The sequence below is a fragment of the Pipistrellus hanaki genome (assembly GCF_964339955.1).
Source record: "Pipistrellus hanaki genome assembly, chromosome: 17".
In the NCBI taxonomy this organism is placed as follows: Eukaryota; Metazoa; Chordata; class Mammalia; order Chiroptera; family Vespertilionidae; genus Pipistrellus; species Pipistrellus hanaki.
Genome location: NC_140519.1, coordinates 38,035,591 through 38,054,552, shown reverse-complemented (window position 1 = coordinate 38,054,552; position 18,962 = coordinate 38,035,591). Strand labels below are relative to the sequence as shown.

The window sequence follows — 18,962 nt, the reverse complement described above, 5'->3', positions numbered from 1 at the left end:
AGGCTCATACAGAGGGAACCTGGGCTGTAAGGCGGAATCTCAGGGGAGCGGTGAAAGGCAGAGCCCCCCGAGGAGGACGGACTGTTGACTCTGCTGCTAGATTGCCCTAGCACGAAGGAGACAAAAGCTCTGGACTGTGCTGAGCCCCAGTTCCAACTGCACTGAACCCCAGTTCTAGGCCAGACCCTGGGGACCCAGGCTCATACAGAGGGAGCCTGGGGTGTAAGGCGGAAACCCAGGGGAGCGGCGAAACGAAGTCCCAGAGGCGCGCACATTGGGCGCAGAGAACGGGCGGTTTACTGTGCCGCTGGATTGCCCTAGCGGGAAGGAGACAAAAGCTCCAGACTGCTTTGAACCCCACTTGAAACTGAACTGAAACCCAGTTCCAGGCTCACTGGGGAAGAGCCTAGACTGTTTGGTAGCAGGTGAAACTCGAGGGCACATTTCTCTCAAAGGTGCTTGCAACGAGTACTGAAGGACCCTGAGGAACACCAAGACCCAGGAGCCTCATAGGGTGGGGCTGAGGGAAGCCAAGGTTGTAGGCTCCACCCTGAAACTCTGCCCCATCCAAGCTGAACACAGAGACTTTTAAGGCTACCAACTCAGAGAAGCTGCGAAATGCCGAGACAAGGAAACAGATCACAAACGAAAGAAATGGAGGACAAAAAGCGACTGGATTTAGAGTTCAAAACCACGCTTAAAAAGTTTTTTAAGAATTTTCTTAAAAAAAAAAAAAAAAAAGAAAGAAAAAGAAAGTCTTTCATGAAACTGAGACTTCCTCACATGTCTCAATATCCAACACGGCAAACAAGAATTACACTACACATGAAAATAAATTCACAATTGATTAAAAGCTTAAATATAAAACCTGAAACTTGAAAACTACTAGAAAAAAACAAAATAGGGGATAAGCTTCTTGACATTGTTCTTGGCAAGAGCATACAATGGAGTCAAGACAGTGTTTTCAATAAATGGTGTTGGGAAAATTGGACAGATACATGCACAAAAATGAAACTAGACCACCACTTACACCATACACAAAAATAAACTCAAATGGATAAAGGACTTAAATGTAAGACAGGAAACCATAAAAATACTAGAGGAATACATAGGCAGCAAAATCTCAGATATTTGCCAAAGCAATATCTTCACTGATAAAGCTCCTAGGCAATAGAAACTAAAGAGAAAATTAACAAACGGCACTACATCAAAATAAAAAGCTTCTGTACAGCAACAAAATACACAATTAAAACCTGCAGATCTAAAGGTGGGTATGAACTGACAACAAATATGTCTCTCAGAGTCAATATCAAAAAGTTAATAAATATTTTCTGAGTGAAATATCAATTTATTCAAAATAACATCTACAATTTGGTCACCTTCTCAATGGGAAAAATCTCTAAAATTAAATTTGATTACAAAGATATTCTAAGGCAGTACATTAGTATATTACAATTATTATCACTAGAGTCACACTCAAATCATTATAAATCTCTGTAGTTGTCTTTTGTGAAGGAATTTATATAATAATCTTAGCAATATTTTTGAAGTGCATTAAAGAGGAGAAAATCTACTAATATTGGAAGAATTAATTAAGCTTTACAAATGAAGCATGCCTTCTTATCAAGGCATTTAGCAATATTATATTTTTTGCAATGATCTTTTCTGGATGAAACCTCAGATTTCTAACAGTTAAATTGTATTTTATTACATTTTCATATATTAATAATATTACTTTAAGAGATTAATATCTATAACTCTAAAAGGCCTCTTCATTCAATCTACCACCCTACACTAATTTTATTTAGAAAATAAGTCTTTTCTTCATTGTGATTCTACAACATAGTAACTTCAAATAATTAAAATTATTCCGTTTATTAGTACATGTATGATTTTTAACTTAATTTCCCACTTTACTAATCAAGGCTCCAAACAGGAAAACAAACTGTTTAAAAATGTGTTTCATCTATGTTTTTATTGAAAAATTAATTACAATCACTAGCATAAACCCAAGTAACACTCTCCAGGGGTGTACACTGCTGAATAATTTGTCCAAATGTCAGCTGCAATTCTCACAAATCCTTTCTCCATCAAAATTTTAAACATCTGCAAAAAATACTTGTTGTGAGAGTGGTTTACAATCATGACACTTTGACCTTTTGCTAGGCACAACACAAAATTCAGGTCTCAAATGCCATGCAAGCAGGAAATCTGGACCATTCCTGCAATAGCCATCTGCATGGTCCAATATCAAATATTAGTTCTAGGTGGCTCTAAGTCATGTGTTACAAGTCTTTTTCTGCAGCCTCTATAATTAGTAGTAATTTGCCTTTTCTAAAATGTGTTTCTTATGGGACATCTGGCCTTGAAAACTCCACCTACCCATTGAAAAAATACTTAGTGTCTGGATTTTTCCCCCCTCATAATAAGAAGCACTGTATTGGTGCCATAACAAAGGCCAGACTTTTTTTAAAAAAAAAATTAAATTCCAAGGACAGATGATGACTAAGAACCATTTAAGTATTAACAGATAAAAATGTAAAATAAACTGTGTTGCAATGTAACTATCTACAGACTTCTAAACCAATCTCCCTAGTATTTAAAGTTCACAAAATAAATTTTCGAGGGAATATACAGCATGGTCTATTTACTTTGAGAAACTACACTAGTAAGTTAAATTGGGTAATACAGGTTTTAAATCAAAGATTTCAAAAAGGAAAAAAAAGATTTCAGCCTAGTTGATTGATATGAAACTCAAAGAATAAACTTAAATTAGGAAATGATTTTAATAAGTCATAATTAACCTTAACTAACTTCAAGAGATTTAAGTTATATTTAGGGTACACTACAATTGCCTTAAGTTCTCTTCAATTAATTTGTTTACAGAAAGCCTTCCCTAAAACTGAAACTTAAATATGGATTAAGGGGAAAGTAGTAAAAATGAATGACAGAGACACCACTTTTCTGCAAGATGAAAGGGGAAAAAAATTATCACAATTATGCTGCTTTCCAGATCTATTTGCTTCTTAGACAAGAACCTTTTTGTAGAAACTCCTTAAAATCAATATTACACCTTTATATTAAAACACCAAAAAGAAACGTAAGATGGGTTAAAGAATAAATAAGTCAGAAAAGGTCCAGCCAGTGTGGCTCACTGGTTGAGCAATGTCCCATGAACCAGAAAATCACAGTTCCATTCCTGGTCAGGGCACATGCCTGGGTAGTAGGCTCAATCCCCAGTAAGTCACACGCAGGAAGTAGCCAATCAATAATTACCTCTTATCATTGATGTTTCTATCTCTCTCCCCCTTCCTCTCTCTGAAATCAGTTTGTTTTTTTTAAAGTCAGAAAAGAATCAGTTTCTGATGACAAAACTTCAGACAACAATGAAATTTGGTAAATAAAGGCAAATTTAATATATAATCTTCTCAAAAATAACTTGAGATTTTCACCTCACTTAGAAATGTCACAGAAATAAAAAGTCAAGCGGTTATTAAGCAAAAATTCAAAAACTGGACACAATCAGACTTCACTTCTAGTGGATATAGGTAATAACAATCTACATGATCCCTATTAGGGCTATGATCAGATTAAGCGAAATTAGTATGAAAATATCCCTTGGGATATTTTACCCAAATTTAAAACATCCTTTTGCAATTAATTATGTTACTTAACGGGCATATAAAAATAATAAGTATATAAGCTAACATTTATTTATGTAAAAGTTGGCATATCCCAAAAGTTAAAGAAATATTCAAACACTAATAACTAGAAAATTGGTTAACCTAAACAAACAATAGTTCCATACCTGCATTCCATCTTTAAGTTTCAAAATGCATTCCATTGTGTTAATGGTGATGACCACTGGTTCCGAACCCAGTTTTGTCCACGGTACATGGATCCTCAATTCATGAATATGTCCACTTAAAAAAGTGAACGGTAATTTCAATTCCTTAAGACACAAAATATTAAATAAGTAAGTGCTTGATGCTTTTTCATTCTAATATTCAAATAACCTCCTTAAAAAAAGTGAAACTTATAACACAAAAATAGTTTGGCAATCATTGTTCATCAAAAAGTAGCATCAGTAACTTATTCAACTACAAAAACCAATTGTGCAAGTTACACTTAAACTACTGTACCTGTCTAGACCTGAGTTTATTTACTCTGATGAATGGAAATAATATATAATACCTAGTACTTGATAAAGGCTCACATGTGGTAGTGGTAGTGGGGGCAGTAGTCACTGTAATAGACAGAAGCAGTACTTGAGATAACTGCAATGGTACATTATTTAAAATCTCCACCTAAAAATACGTTCCCAAGTGTGCTATTAACTACAAGTAGCATTATAAGGCAAGTTGAAAGGGGGCTTGAAATCGAGAAAGGAGCTCACCTGACAAAATAAAAGCATCACCTGACCAACTTTAACAAAAAACTTACTGAACTTTACTTAAAGATTGTACCTGGATACTATATGGTCCATAAATTTGAAATGTTTTTCTAACAGGTTTCCATTATTATTGGATAGAGAGTTAAAAATGAAAACGTAACTGTCACTCAATCATTTTATACTAATTTATTTCACTTCCCAATAAAATTGTTAAAAATCAACAAAAGAAGAAAAATATTATTTAGATTGTACTTCAACAACATTTTTACAGTTCTAACTCTATTTATGAAAGTTAAAATAAACATTATTACGCTTATTCATTCATCCAACAATTGCTTACCTACTTGGTTTAGCAAGACAGTAAAATAGCTAAATATATATAGGTAATAGGTAATAACTCTGGAGTCAGTGACATGGATTTAAATCTTATTCTTCTATTTAATCAGTCCAAGGACAGTGAGCAACTTGTTTAATGTATCTGTGACTCAATTTCTTATCTGTAAAATTTGGATAAGAATAGCTGTATCTTTGAGGATTAAACTAATTAATTTGTATAAAGTAATTAGAATACTGTCTTCCTAAAGAGCAATCATTATTTTTTTTTTTATTATTGATTTCAGAGAGGAAGAGGGAGAGAAATAGTAATGATGAGAGAGAATCACTGATTGGTTGACTCGCGCGCGCGCGCGCGCGCGCGCGCACACACACACACACACACACACACACACACACACACACTCTCTCTCTGGGGATTCTAGCAGGCAATCAGGCATGTGCCCTGATCAACAATAGAACTGTGACCTGGTTCAGAGATCGACACTCAACCACTGAGCCATGCCGGTCAGGCAAAGAGCAACCATTATTAAGATGCTAATTATTATTATTATTATAAATATCTGGGCCCTACTATATCTTTTCACAAGTTTTTTTAAAGAACAGAATAATAATCATCTATTTCTACTCTTCTAATCAATCATCAAAATTTTTACATATTGCTCATTATTACATTAATTTCAAAGCTGACCTAATTTCAAGCATTAATCAACTGGCACAGATTAAATTTTGTTTTGTGTCCATACAAAAAACAATATTTACTGAGTATTATTCTGTATCAGGCTCTGTTCTAAGCATTTTACCTGCATGCAACTATTTAATCCTTATAAGAACCCCAAAAGGTAAACACAAGTAAAGATTAGGAGGCATGGTCAAGGAAAAGGTCAAGTAACTTCCCTGGTTTATCTAGGAAAGCCAGGACACAAAACTGGAAAATCGGAGGCCACGCCTTGCTCTTAATCACAATTTCATCTACACTCCCATTATGAGCACTGAATGCCTTTTCAAATACTTCTGTAGATACAATGAGCCAATAACATTTCCACCTCTACCACTCCCTGATTTGTGTAACAATGATGCATTTGTGAAATAGCTACCAAAGTTGCAGTCTATGGGCCAAAGTGAATTTTCTCAGAGAGAAATTAAAAGACACCTGAACCCCTGGGTGAGAATCAACAAACAAAAAAAAGTTAAAGGAAAAAACTGATACTCCGGACTCAGTAAAATGAACTCTATTCATCAAAATACGCTTTTAAGAGAGCAAAAAGACATGCCACACACTGGGAGAAGATACTGCAAAACATGTATCTGCCAAAAGACTCATTTCCAAAATATATAACGAACTGCTATACATCAATAAGAAGATGTTTTTTAAAAATGGCAAAAGAATCAGAAACTTTACAAAAGAGAATATTCAAATAGCCAATGAACAACATTGAAAGTGACCAACGTCATAAATCATTATGAAAATGCAATTTTAAATGAAATATTAATTACACTCACCAAAAAGGTTAACATTAAAATACTAAGATGGTGTCATAGGTAAACACATCCTCCCACAACCACATCAAAATTACAACTACATTACAGAGGAAATTATCATTCAGAATTGCCTGAAAGCTAACTGAGCAGAAGTCCTACAATTAGGGATTGAAAGAGGAAAACAAATCAAGACTGGTTGGAGGGGAGAAGACACGGAGGCTGGCCGCACACCCATGTGTGGTGGATTAAAAATTAGTGCGAGTATCTCCACTGAGGAGCAAGGGGTCCCAGCCGCACACCAGGCCCCCCAGCTCAGGATTCCAGTGCCAGGAAGAGAAGTCCCCAGAGGTCAGGCTGTAAAAACCAAAAGGGCTTGTGCATGAGTGAGGAGCAGGGCTGCTGGAGTCACAGGCAGTTCCTCTTAAAGGGCTTGCACACGCCTTACTTGGACTCCCTCCCTCTGAGCTCCAGTACGTGGGCTGCAGGTTGAAAGGAACTAAGGACATATGGGGAGGAAATGAATTGTCTGGCACCAGGGCCAGAGCTGGAAGGCAGCCAAACAAAAGTTCTAGCAGAAGCCATTGTTCCCTTTCTGAGGACCCCACCCCCACCACAGAGCCAGCATCTCAGTCTCCATCAACCTCGCTCATGTTCACCCCACTCTACTGATTCACTGAGACCCCACCCAACTTGCAGGCCAACCCAAACTTGATTCCAGTGGCTTACCCATGCTTCAGACTTTCCTAAAATCTCTCAAACAAGCAGCATTTGTTCCTGGTGTGCTCCACACCTCTAAGTGGCCCCAGGCCCAACACTAACAGCAGCTGGCAATGGTTCACAGCTTAGTCTCACCTGAATACTTCCAAGCCAAGCACAAGTAGCAGCCATCTACAGATCATTTTGTAACTCATGCCAGGTGGACCTACGCAAAATACAGGCAGCTGCTGACCTTGGCCTACACCTACAGGGAGGCCCCAGAGCCAGAACACCACTGCACAGCTTCAGATCAAATCCAAGCACCACCCAACAACCTTCATAAGCAACTCACTCAGCTGGCACCAGAGCATCACGGAAAGTTCTGCTCTGTGGGGTGGGCCCCTATACAAGTGATCCTCCATGGTGGGTGGTGATTACAACCAGTCCTTGCAGCTGATCAGCCTGGGGTCCTACCTGGAGTGCCCAGCTCAGGTTATTGGGGAGGCTGTTCCACTGGACCCTACAGAACAACTACTACATAAGGCCTCTCTACCAAGCCCAAGAGCTTTGGCAGAAAAAAAACAGACAAGGTGGCTGCCAAAATGAGAAGACAACAAAACATGTTTGCATCATCCTGTGGTAGTTGAGCTTTGATTGCCATTGGCATATCAATATAAGGTATTTACCCCCCAGTAAGCACAGAGTCCCAAACATGATGAACCCCAAAAGACCCAGATCAAGACACATCATAAATAAAATGAAAAGGTTAAAGACGAAGAGAGAATCTTTTCTTTTTTTTTTTAAATATATTTTACAGAGAGGAAGGAAGAGGGATAGAGAGCCAGAAACATCATTGAGAGAGAAACATCAACCAGCTGCATCTTGCTCACCCCCTACTGGGGATGTCCCCACTACCAATGTACATGCCCTTGATCGGAATCGAACCTGGGACCTATCAGTCTGCAGACCGACGCTCTATCCACTGAGCCAAATCGGTTTCAGCCAAAGAGAGTATCTTAAAAGCACCAAGAGCAATGCAGTTAGTTACCTAAGCGGGAGCTCCTATATGACTGTCAGCTGATTTCTCAACACAAACTTTGCAGGCCAGAAGGGATTAGCTAGGAAGACTCAGAATGATGAAAAGCAAAAGCCTACAACCAACATTAGTCTACCCACCAAAGCTATCATTTAGAATCATAAGACATATAAATAACTTCCCAGACAAGGAAAATCTAAAGGAGTTCATCACCACCAGACCAGTATTACATGAAATGTTAAAGGGCCTTCCTTAAGAAAAGGAAGAGGAGGCCCTGGCCAAGCCAAGCAGCTCAATTGGTTAGAGCATCATCCCTATACACCAAGGTTCGATCCTGCTTAGGGCACATACAGGAGTCAACCAATGAATGCATTGAAAAATGGAATAGCAAATCTCTCTCTCTCTCTCTCTCTCTCTCTCTTTCTCTCTCTCTCTCTCTCTCTCTCTCTCTCTCTCTCTCAAATCAATAAAGGGGGGGATCAAAAATATGAACAATAAAATTGCAATAAATACATATCTGTCAACAAATGAATATAAAAAAAAGTTAAATAAACTAAGAGGCAGAACAGAAACAGACTCATAGTACACAGAACATTTTGACAGTTGCCTGATGGGAAGGGGGTTGGAGGGATGGGTGAAAAGGGTGAATGGATTAAGAAGTACCAATTGGTTGTTACAGAACAGTCAAGGGGATGTAAAGCATAGCAGAGGGAATACAGAGTCAATAGTATTCTAATAACTGTGCATGGCGTCAGCATGAACAATTAGTAAGTTATATAATGTCTTACCGCTGGGGTGTACACCTAAAACTAATATATTTTTGTATGTCAACTGCAATTGACAAACAAAATGATTAAAGTCAAAAAAAATAAAAATAAAAAATACCAGACATATCAAATAATAGCAAAAATGTAACTGGGAGCCCTCATGCATTGTTGGTGAGAATGTAAATTGTTACAACCACTCCTCAAAACTATTTGGCAATATCCATTAAAGCAACATCCATTAAAACTAAACTTAAGACTACCTTCCAGATATACACATCAGGGAAATTAATACTTATGTTCACCAAAATACAGGTACAATAATGTTCATAAGAGCTTTCTTCGCAATAGTCAAAAGCAGAAGTACATTGTGAATCTTTATACAACTGAATAGTACAAGGCAATACAAAGAACAAGCTAGCATTCATGCAAAAACTTGAGTTAATCTTAGCTATAATGTTGAAAAAGCCAGACACATTTCCCATTTATTTACAATTCAGGGACAGGTAGTATTTGCTTGTGTTGAAAGAAGTCAGAATAGCCATCATCTATATGGGGGGTTAGGAGGGCTATTAACTGTAAAGGGGCACAGGGGAGCCACTTGAGATGCAGGAAATATTACATTTCTTGATCTGGATGGTAGTTGCACAGGTATATACATATGTAAAAATTGAGCTGCATACTTAGTATTTTTGTGCATAATTAACGTTGAAGAAAGCCGGGAGGGAGAAACCAGAATATTATTTCTTAGTGTTAACTCTAGATTGCTCAATAACAGTGGAAAGAGGAAAATATAACTAAAAATTATTAATAACTATCACCATCCGAGGAACTCTTTCCTTAACTCCTAAAAAACAATTGGTGTCTGACTCTTCGGAATTTCCACACGTTTGTATCTTTAGACCTAATAAAGTTGCCTGACATACCTTAATACTAAATGAAATATTAAGTATATGAACTTTGAAGTTACGGTTCATTTGAATCAGAGCATCCTCACATTAAAAAAAAAAAAAAAAAAAAAAAAAGACTAAAAAAAAAAGTGGCTAAGGAAGAAGTTTTCCGTTTTGCCGGCATTCCCTGAGAATGCCATGCGTAATGTCATCTTTCCTACAATGAGACATAACTTTCCTCAACATCTTGCTTTCTTTCGGAACCTTCCATTCCCCAAGGGAAGAATGGGAATGTATCATTTTCTAGCATCACACAAAACTTAGCCATGTTCAATAAGGCCTGAGAATTGAGTGAATAAGCTGAGCGATTCTAACAAGAACAATGACATGGTTTTCCCATTGGATGAGACAACTTTTGGAGATCCGATCCTAACAAGCCATCGGGAATGATACAGCGTAACTCTTTCCTTATCTCCTAAAAAAAAAAAAACAATTGGTGTCTGACTCTTCTGAATTTCCACACGTTTGTATCTTCTGTCATTTCCTCACGTTTGTAAACTATTTTGTAAAGGAAGGTATCTAGTTGCAGGGCAGCCATAAATAGTTTAACGGGGGTGGGGGGGGGTCATTTTTAAAAACATAAAGTTAAAGCGTAGGGAACAACGGGTTATTTGTACACACGCTGCAAATGTGTCCAATAAACGACAACCACACAGCTCACCTGCTCCAGCACATCCAGCTTTAACTCGAGCTTGCTGAGAACCACGTCTCCGCCCCATAGTGAAAGCTGCAGATCCGATGGCTTCAAGTTCTTGATGTAACGATTCACATAGCTCATCAAAATCGGAGTCACATAGGACTCCAGCATCGTTTACGGTTGCGGAGAAGTTAAAGTCAGAAGCTGAAGAGGGCAAAGACAGAAATATTACAAGTAATTGATTCTGTAATTGATCCTGTGGCCCAACGAAGTGTGTGTGTGGGGGGGGGGGAGGGGGGGGGAGGCACTTTTCAGGAGGGGCAGAAGAGGCCGAAAAGCAACAGTCCCCACCAAAGCGGCCGCTCGCCTCCTCCCAGAAGCAGAAGAAAAAAGAAAAAACTCCTTAGACTCTGATTCCCCCCAGGCCTGGGAGAGGGGGTGACCTGAAGACACCGATCCCCCAGGAGGAGAACGCAGCGCCGCCGCGGGGGGGACCCCTCCGGCCGCTGCACCCCTTCCCCAGCCCGGCGCCCCCCATCAGGCCATCGCCTCCCAGAACCCGCCCAGAACCAGAGCCGTCAGGAAGCCGGCTTTTCTGTGATGCTAGAAAATGATACATTCCCCCGCCCCCTGCACCCGCGGCGGACACTCACGCCGGAGAGGACCGCGGCATCCCTTCCACTCCCGGCACCTAAAGCCCCGCCCGGCGGGAGGCCGCTCCTCCGCGGCGCCACTTCCGGGTGTGCCGGGCTCGGTGCGCCACACAAACTGTCCCTCCGCCGCCGCCGCCACCTCCACGCCACTCCGCGGCGGGGCCGGTGTTCCCGGGCGTGGGAGGGGGGGGGGGGGGCCGATCAGCGCATCCCGCAGAGGGGAGCTTCCGGCTCCGGAGGCCGAAGTCCCCGCTGCGATCCCGGGTCCCGGCGGGGAGTCCGGGCCGGGCTTGCGGAAGTGCCGGCGCGGGAAGTGGGCGGACCGGAAAAGCGGGGACACCGGAGACCCGGAAGTGGCGCTCCGCGGGCAGAGAGTGGCCGCAGGTGCGGGAGGTCCTGTCTCGCCTTAGGTCCGAGGAGGGAGGAGGAAGCGGGTCCCAGGGTTCCAAACCCGGGAGAACAAGTGGTGGCTGTTTCTCTCGGGAAATGGGAGGCCTGGGGAGAGGAACGGGGGATCGGTGGGCAGGACTCTGCGGCCGTAGGTGGGAGAAGGGGGGAGAGGGGAGTAAAAGGGTTTTCATTTGCCATCTGTATATCTTCTTTGGTGAAATGCCTGTTCTTGTGTTTTGCCCCGTTTGTAATCAGATTATTTTCTTATTGTTGAGAATTAAGAGGTCCTTATATGTTTTGTATAAAAAAAATCTTTTATCATGCCCTAACCGGTGTGGCTCAGTTGGATAGAGCGTCGGCCTGCAGACTGAAGGATCCCGGGTTCGATTCCGGTCAAGGGCATGTACCTTGGTTGCGGGCACATCCCCAGTAGGGGGTGTGCAGGAGGCAGCTAATGGATGTTTCTAGCTCTCTGTTTCTCTCCCTTCCTCTCTGTAAAAAAATCAATAAATTTTTTTTAATATTTTATCAGATGTGTGTTTTGCAAATATTTTCTCTTGGTCTATGATTCTTCTCTTGAAATTGTCTTTTGCAGAGCAAAAGTTTTTAATTTTAATGAAGTCTGGATCACCAATTTTTTTTCATGGATCCCATCTTCTATCGAAAAAGGTTTTGCCTTAACGAAAGGTCATCTAGGGTTTCTCCCATTCTCTTCCAGGAGTTTTATCACTTCATGTTTCATATTTTGCAGTACAACTCATTTTGAGTCCATTTTTGTGCAGAGTATAAAGTATGTCTAGATTTTATTGATTTGTTTATTTATTTATTTTTGGCTGTGGATGTCCCGTTTCTCCAGCACCAGTTGTTGAAAAGTTTCTTTGCTACACCGAATTGCCTTTGCTCCTTTGTCAAATAGCACTTGACTGTGTTTATGTTCATCTATTTCTCTTAGCAGTTCTAGCAGTTTTTGCCTTACATAATTTTGCCTTACATATTAGGTTTCCCTAGGATACTTCTGCTGATGGGTTTCTGCTGTGCTAACTTACATTTTTTTGTCTCTCCACTTTGGAGAACAGTGGTTTGCCCTATGAGCAACTTCTCTGATGGATCTAAGAGATGTTGATATTTCATTTGTTCAGTTTTTTACTTAAGATGAAGCTGCAACCTTTAAGCTACTTACATACCAGACCAGAAACCAAAAGTCTCAGGTAAGACTTTTAAATACTTGAGTGCTGTTTAAAAATTTGAATAAAGTAGAGAAAGGCTCCTTTACTGTTTAGTTTTCTATTATATTTAGTATATGTATGAGATCTTCAAGTACAGGAACTTGTGTCCTTGGCACCTTGTATTATATGATACTTAATAGGTTGTGTGGCAGTTACTAACTTTAACAGTTATTCAATAAATCTGTTCATTTTCCTACCTGTGCACATGACTGGATTATTATTAGGGCTCTCTTATAGTCACATGTTGTCAAGTAACTGAGTTCTGGTCATTTGAACTGGGTTTAAGTAATGTAGCTACCGGGCTGGCTCATAAAAGTCCTCCACATTACAGCTGTATTTTTTCTCCCATCACCAAATTAGATAAGATGCAACAGAGAAATCCAGTGTCCAAGTGATGCCCAGGAGAAAAGAATGGGAGAGTGAATCTGTGAACCGTTGCCTAAGGGGTACACAAACTGCTAATTGGTCACATTCATTAGAGTTTTGCATGATTGAAAAATCAACTACTGTTTACCTCCTGGGATTTGAGGGTTTAACAGTTGTAGCAGGAAATGTCATATTAAGTATTAGGTAATACACATTAGCTGAAATTAATCCATTCAACTTTTTTACTTCAGGAATGTGAGAATTGAAGTAAGTTAATTTACTTATGAAATTATCATTGCTTAATTAAATTTTAAAATATACTTAGACCACATGTGTCAAACACAAGGCCCAAGGGCCAAATCCAGCCCGCCAGGCCTTGCAATGTGGCCCGCACCGCGCTGTCATCACTGCACTCCGCTGTCAGTTTATGACATTGTCAGTTTATGACTGTTCAGTAAACCATTCGGCTCGCGATTTAGGCTGGATTTTAGGTTTTGGCCCCTTCTCTGATTGAGTTCGACACCCCTAACTTAGACAATCAGTGAGTTACTCATTGAATATTTATTACATGTTATTACACCTTGTTCCTTTTGTAACAAACATATGGCAGGATGAGGAAGTTCAGACATGGAAAGATTAAGTGAACTACCTATGGTCACAGCCTATCAACCCAACTTGTATGACTTAAGTCTCAATTTCTTCCCTTTTGAGAAAGAAAAAAAAGAAACATAAAGTAAAAATCTATTAATTACTATAATAATAGAACAACAAATGACTTTTTCTGGATTTAGAGTGATACACATTAAGTAGCTGCACAAAACACTTCTGATTAGCCTCCTAAAGAATTACAGCACATAAAATTTTTATTATAGCCTCAGAGTTAACTACAAACCAGTATCTGTGCAAGTCATATAGGTGTTATCACACTGACAGCTGGACACAGTGTGTAGTTCAATTGGTAGAAAATCAATAATAATCATGGTTGCTTCAAGTTATTGAAACATATTAGTTTGGTATATAACAATGAGAAAAAATAACAAAAAAATAATATATATGTAGTATATATACTATAGCATATATGGATAGTACATGGTATTTATATATAGTATATATACAATATGTAAGATATATGTGTGCATATCTATATCAAATGAGAATTCTGTAGCTAGAAAAGTAAATAGCTAAAATTCAAAATTCACTAGAGAGCTTCAAGAGCATACATGAACAGGCAGAGAAAAGATCAGCAAACTTGAAATTAGGAAAATAAATTATCCAGTCTTTGGAACAGAAAGGAAAAATAATGGGGGGGGGGGGAACAACTTTTGGGGCAGAATTAAATATCACATCATTGTGGGAGGCTCAGAAAAAAGGGAGAGAGAGAATGGGGCAGGAAGAATATTTGAGGAAATAAAGGCTTCAAATATCCCAAAGCAGACAAAAGAGTTGAATCTACACATCTAAAAAGCTCAACAAAATACAAGTAAGATAAACTCAAAGAAATTCTCACCAGAACACATTGTAATAAAACTGTCAAATATCAAAGGAAGACCGAGCTAGGAACAAGAGAAAAATGATTTAACATGTACAAGGGATCCTCTACCAGATTAACAGCCTATTTCTCATCAGAAACCATGGAAAACTGAAAGCAATGGGACAATATATTTAAAGTGCTAAAAGAAAAATAAATTATCAACTAATAATTCTACATCTGGCAAAGCTAATCTTTAAAATAAAGGAAGAATAAAGACATTTTCAGATAAACAAAAGCTAGGGAGTTTGTTGCAATGAAATTAACCCTATAAGAAATTAACCCTATAAGAAATGCTAAAGGGACTCCTTCAGGTTGAAATGAAGGGACACTACCCAAGAACTCAAGGCCATATGAAGAAAGAATTTCAGTAAAGGTAGCTACATAGGTAAATGAAACAGCTAGTTATGTATTATGCATTATGGTATCTTGGGCTTATAATTTATCTTTCATTTCTTTAATGATTTCAAAAAACATGCATAAAATAAACTATAGGTTACAGAGTAACAATGTATAAAGGTCATTTGTTACAATAACATAAAACAGAGACACAAAGCTGTATGGTGGCAGCATTTCTGTATGCCATTGAAGCTGTTTGTGTCTATTGAAACTAGATTGTTCTAAATATAAGATGTTAATTGTAATTTCCAGAATAACTACTAAGAAAATAAAAAAACATACCAAAAATGAAATGGAAAGGAATTAAAATATACACCAGGAAAAGAAATTAAACACAAAGCAGTATTAGAAGAATTGAGAAACAAAAATATATAAGACATTAAAAAAAAAAAAATACACAGCAAAATGACTAAAGTTCATCTTATCAGTAGCCATCATAAAAGTAAATGGATTAAATTCACAAAATAAAAGACAAAGATTGTCAAAATAGGTAAAAAAAACAAAACAAAACAAAAAAAAACACATGTTCCAACTATATGCTGTTTATAACAGATTCACTTAGTTCCACAGACAGAAAAGGTTGAAAGTGAAAAGATGAAAAAATATATTCCATGCAAATGGAACACATTAATAGACATTAGTGGCTATACTAATAGACTTACTAGTAAGTAAGAAATTATTACAAGAGACAAATGTGGACATTATAATCTGTTTCTGATCAATTGCTTTCTTCCATTTCATTTAGCTCTTCTTCTGGAGATTCCTCACATTCCTTCATTTGGGGCCTGTTTCTTTGTTTCCCTATTGTTGCTGTTTCTTTGTGTTTGTGTCTGTATATTGGGTAGGATTGCTAAGATTCCCAGTCAGTGGGGTGGCCTTTTGTAATGGGAGTCTTGTGAGACCCAGTGGTGTAGTCTCCTTGATCTTCTGAGCTGGGTACTCTAGGAATGCCCTTGTGTGGGTTATATCTGCCCTCCTGTTATAATTGGGTCTTGATAGTTGTTGCCCCATTTGTGGGTGGGCTCAGCCCTCAGTGTGGCTGCCTTGAGGCTCTACCCTGATCACATCATGCGAACTGTTATACAGATGCTGACAGAACAAGACCAAACTGAAAACAACATGTAAAAAGAAACAAACCAACAACAAAAAAGAATCAGAAAAAAATGAATACTAAAACACCAAAATAATTAGAGAAGAAAAGAAACCAAAATAATTAGAGGAGAAACCAAAAAAAGAGGTTATGGGGAAAAAAAGGAAAATGAAAAGAATAAGAATTTAAAAAGAATAATAATATTTTAAATGTTATAATAGTGGATAAAATAAAATATAGAATAGGAAAAGATGCATGGCAAAAAGAAAGAAAAATAGAATAAAAGAAGGAAAGAGGAATAAGAGAGATGAAATAAAAAGAAAGAAGACTTTTTTTAGTCCTCAACTGAGGATGTTTCTCCCATTGATTTCTAGAGATAGTGGAAGGGAGGGAGGGGGTGAAAAGAGAGAAAGATTGATGTGAGAGAGAGACATCGATTGGTTGCCTCCTGTACATGCCCTAATTGGGGCAGGGATCAAATCTGCAACCCAAGTATGTGCCCTTGATCAGGAATCGAACTCATGACCCTTTGGTGCGAGGGCCAACGCTCTAACCATTGAGTACACTGGTCAGCCTAGAAACAAAAATGAATATTAAAGGGGGAAAAAATGAAGAATCTTTAAAAGTGCAATTTGCTTGCAAGATTTCTGTGTCTGCTGCAATGACTCTTTCTATCTTCTATCTGTGAAGTTCCTGGACTTAGCTCTGATGTCTGAATCTGGCCACTTGGTTTGCAGGTCCCAGGCCTCCCAGGAGAGTCTGTGATGCTAACCCATGTCAGTTGCTAACCCTGCCTGGCTCTGGGCAACCTGACTGAAGCTTAGCAGAGCTGAGCCCTAAGGAGTGCAGTGGGCTGGGTCTCCACAGCCCAGGGGCTGGGTCCGTTCTCTGAACCACTCCCCTTTCCCCCACGGAACTGCCCTTTGGGGGATAGCCTGGGCTGGGCAGGGTGGTTTACTAGTAAATAGTCTGGCATTGTGGGTGGTGGCCCGTAGCTTGTAGAAGACTGTACTCACTGGGTGTCTCCCCTCCCGATCCCCATAATGCAGCCAAAGGGCCCAGCACAGCCACACACAGTTGCAATGCTTAAGCTCTGCCTGGTTCCCGGGCATCCCCTCGCTGCCACACCAAGTAGGAGTGGGTATTTTAAAAGAAATTAAATTTAAGCCGAAACCGGTTTAGCTCAGCGGTAGAGCATCGGTCTGCGGACTGAAAGGTCCCAGGTTCGATTCCGGTCAAGGGCATGTACATTGGTTGTGGGCACATCCCCGGTGGGGTGTGTGCAAGAGGCAGCTGGTCGATGTTTCTCTCTCATCGACGTTTCTAGCTCTCTATCTCTCTCCCTTCCTCTCTGTAAAAAATCAATAAAATATAAATTTAAAAAATAAAAGAGAAAAAAAATTAGCCTTGCTTGGCATTCCAGTCTTTCCTCACAGCTGGTCCAGTACCTGATCCTCCGAAGGGCTCAGACAGAGCAGCACAGGGTGCAGAGCTCCAGCCCCGCGCTGTTCCCCTCGCCTGGTCATAGTGATGGGCAGGCCCAGCAGTTCCACAGGTGGGAGGAGGGATGCAGCTGTCTAATCGAGGTGGGCAAGTCCGATCCTCTTTTCCAAGCCACTCCGTGCAGGCCCCGTCGCCAAGCACTCTGCCCAAAATTCTTCCTGATCATAGCAGGCCCCTCAAAGTCACTGCTAGGTGCACCAGACCCTTCCGGCCCTGAGCTCTGCCATGTCGCCCCTCAGGCAAATACAAATCGGGAGAGACTCCCCAGGCGGGTGGTGTAACAAAGAAATCGCTCTTCTCCTGGGGTGGTGTGGGCTGTCTATCCATCTCCCTTCCTATCTGTAAAAAAGATCAATAAAAATATTTAAATAAATAAATAAATAAATAAATAAATAAATAAAACTTAGCATTTTACCAAAATTATTTAACATACAGACTTTGTAAATGTCAAGTTTATGTATGAGCAATCATCAAAATTAGGGTAATTTTCTGTGAGGGCATCTTTCATAGTCATTACATATGTGCAAGCATAGCATAAACATCAGAAAATTTTAAGAGGAAAATATTTTATCTACTACACCTATGCCAAATTAAATTTTTAAATAACTTTAATAATAAATGAAATACTTATAAAAGTTCATTCTCAGACCAGCTATCTGTAAGTCTGATCTTATGAGATCCCATATAGTGTACATTAAGTTAAAATGTTTGATTTATTATTCACTCTGACGGTAATATGATCTAAAACAACACTCTGAGGCTTACTTTGGTCTGAAAGGCCAAGGATATGATAACCCTATAATCCGAAGAGTACAATAATATTTACCAGATTGGTTTTTCTTACTTTGTATGTGAAAGGTAGGCACAAAATACTTTTATCATATTTGAAATTGCCATTTTTAATAACGAAAAATAATCATGAAACCACTGCTAGCTATAAGCTTTACAACAATTATAATAGTTTATTCTTTAAAAATTTTAACCTAGATTAAGAAGCATCATGGATAGTACTATAGCAAATACCTTTTGGGGGAAAATGAAACATCATCATATTCTATTATTTAGCATGCAACCAAAAAAAAATAACTTTCTCCGCCTTCCAATAAAATGAAATCTAAATCTTGAACTACCTCTCCCCCATTTGAATGGAAGTTTCAAATCTATAATTATATTTTCTTAGGTTAACAGCTTTGAGGAGGTAAAAACCACATTGTGTTTTCTTCTATATGTGTCTACATTTAAAGTACAATTTTTGCTATATTTTTTCCAACAAATAATTTTTGTTTAGTGTTTTCAAAAGTGTAGAGACTTTCATTTCAAAGTTTTGTTCATATTCTCATGGCACATCAAATTTTAAGGAAATATTTTTTATCATCAAAAAGGAATTCTGGTAATACTTGTTTCGTTGGGTTTGCAAACTTTTCTTCATATTTGCTTTTATATCCAATCTGCCATTTCCCTTAGTTTTAGTGTATTATAGATTTCTTCAAAATGGTGGAATAAAAAAAAGAAATGT

General features: G+C 38.9%; 1 protein-coding gene across 6 annotated transcripts in view; it reads right to left on the bottom strand.

Moving 5' to 3' along the window:
• Positions 1–11,229, bottom strand: part of VPS13B (vacuolar protein sorting 13 homolog B) — a 522,947-nt gene extending 511,718 nt beyond the window's left edge. For 5 of the 6 annotated variants that reach the window (XM_084864486.1, XM_084864483.1, XM_084864485.1 and 2 more), the window contains exons 1-3: positions 10,945–11,224; positions 10,316–10,495; positions 3,809–3,952 (exon numbers count right to left, since the gene is read on the bottom strand). In XM_084864486.1, coding sequence (XP_084720612.1) covers positions 3,809–3,952; positions 10,316–10,462 — 291 coding nt within the window. In that variant the 5' untranslated portion in view covers positions 10,463–10,495; positions 10,945–11,224. Of the gene's footprint in view, positions 1–3,808; positions 3,953–10,315; positions 10,496–10,944 lie in introns of all 6 variants that reach the window. The other variant, XR_014793185.1, reaches the window with a different exon arrangement.
• Positions 11,230–18,962: the final 7,733 nt, after the last annotated feature.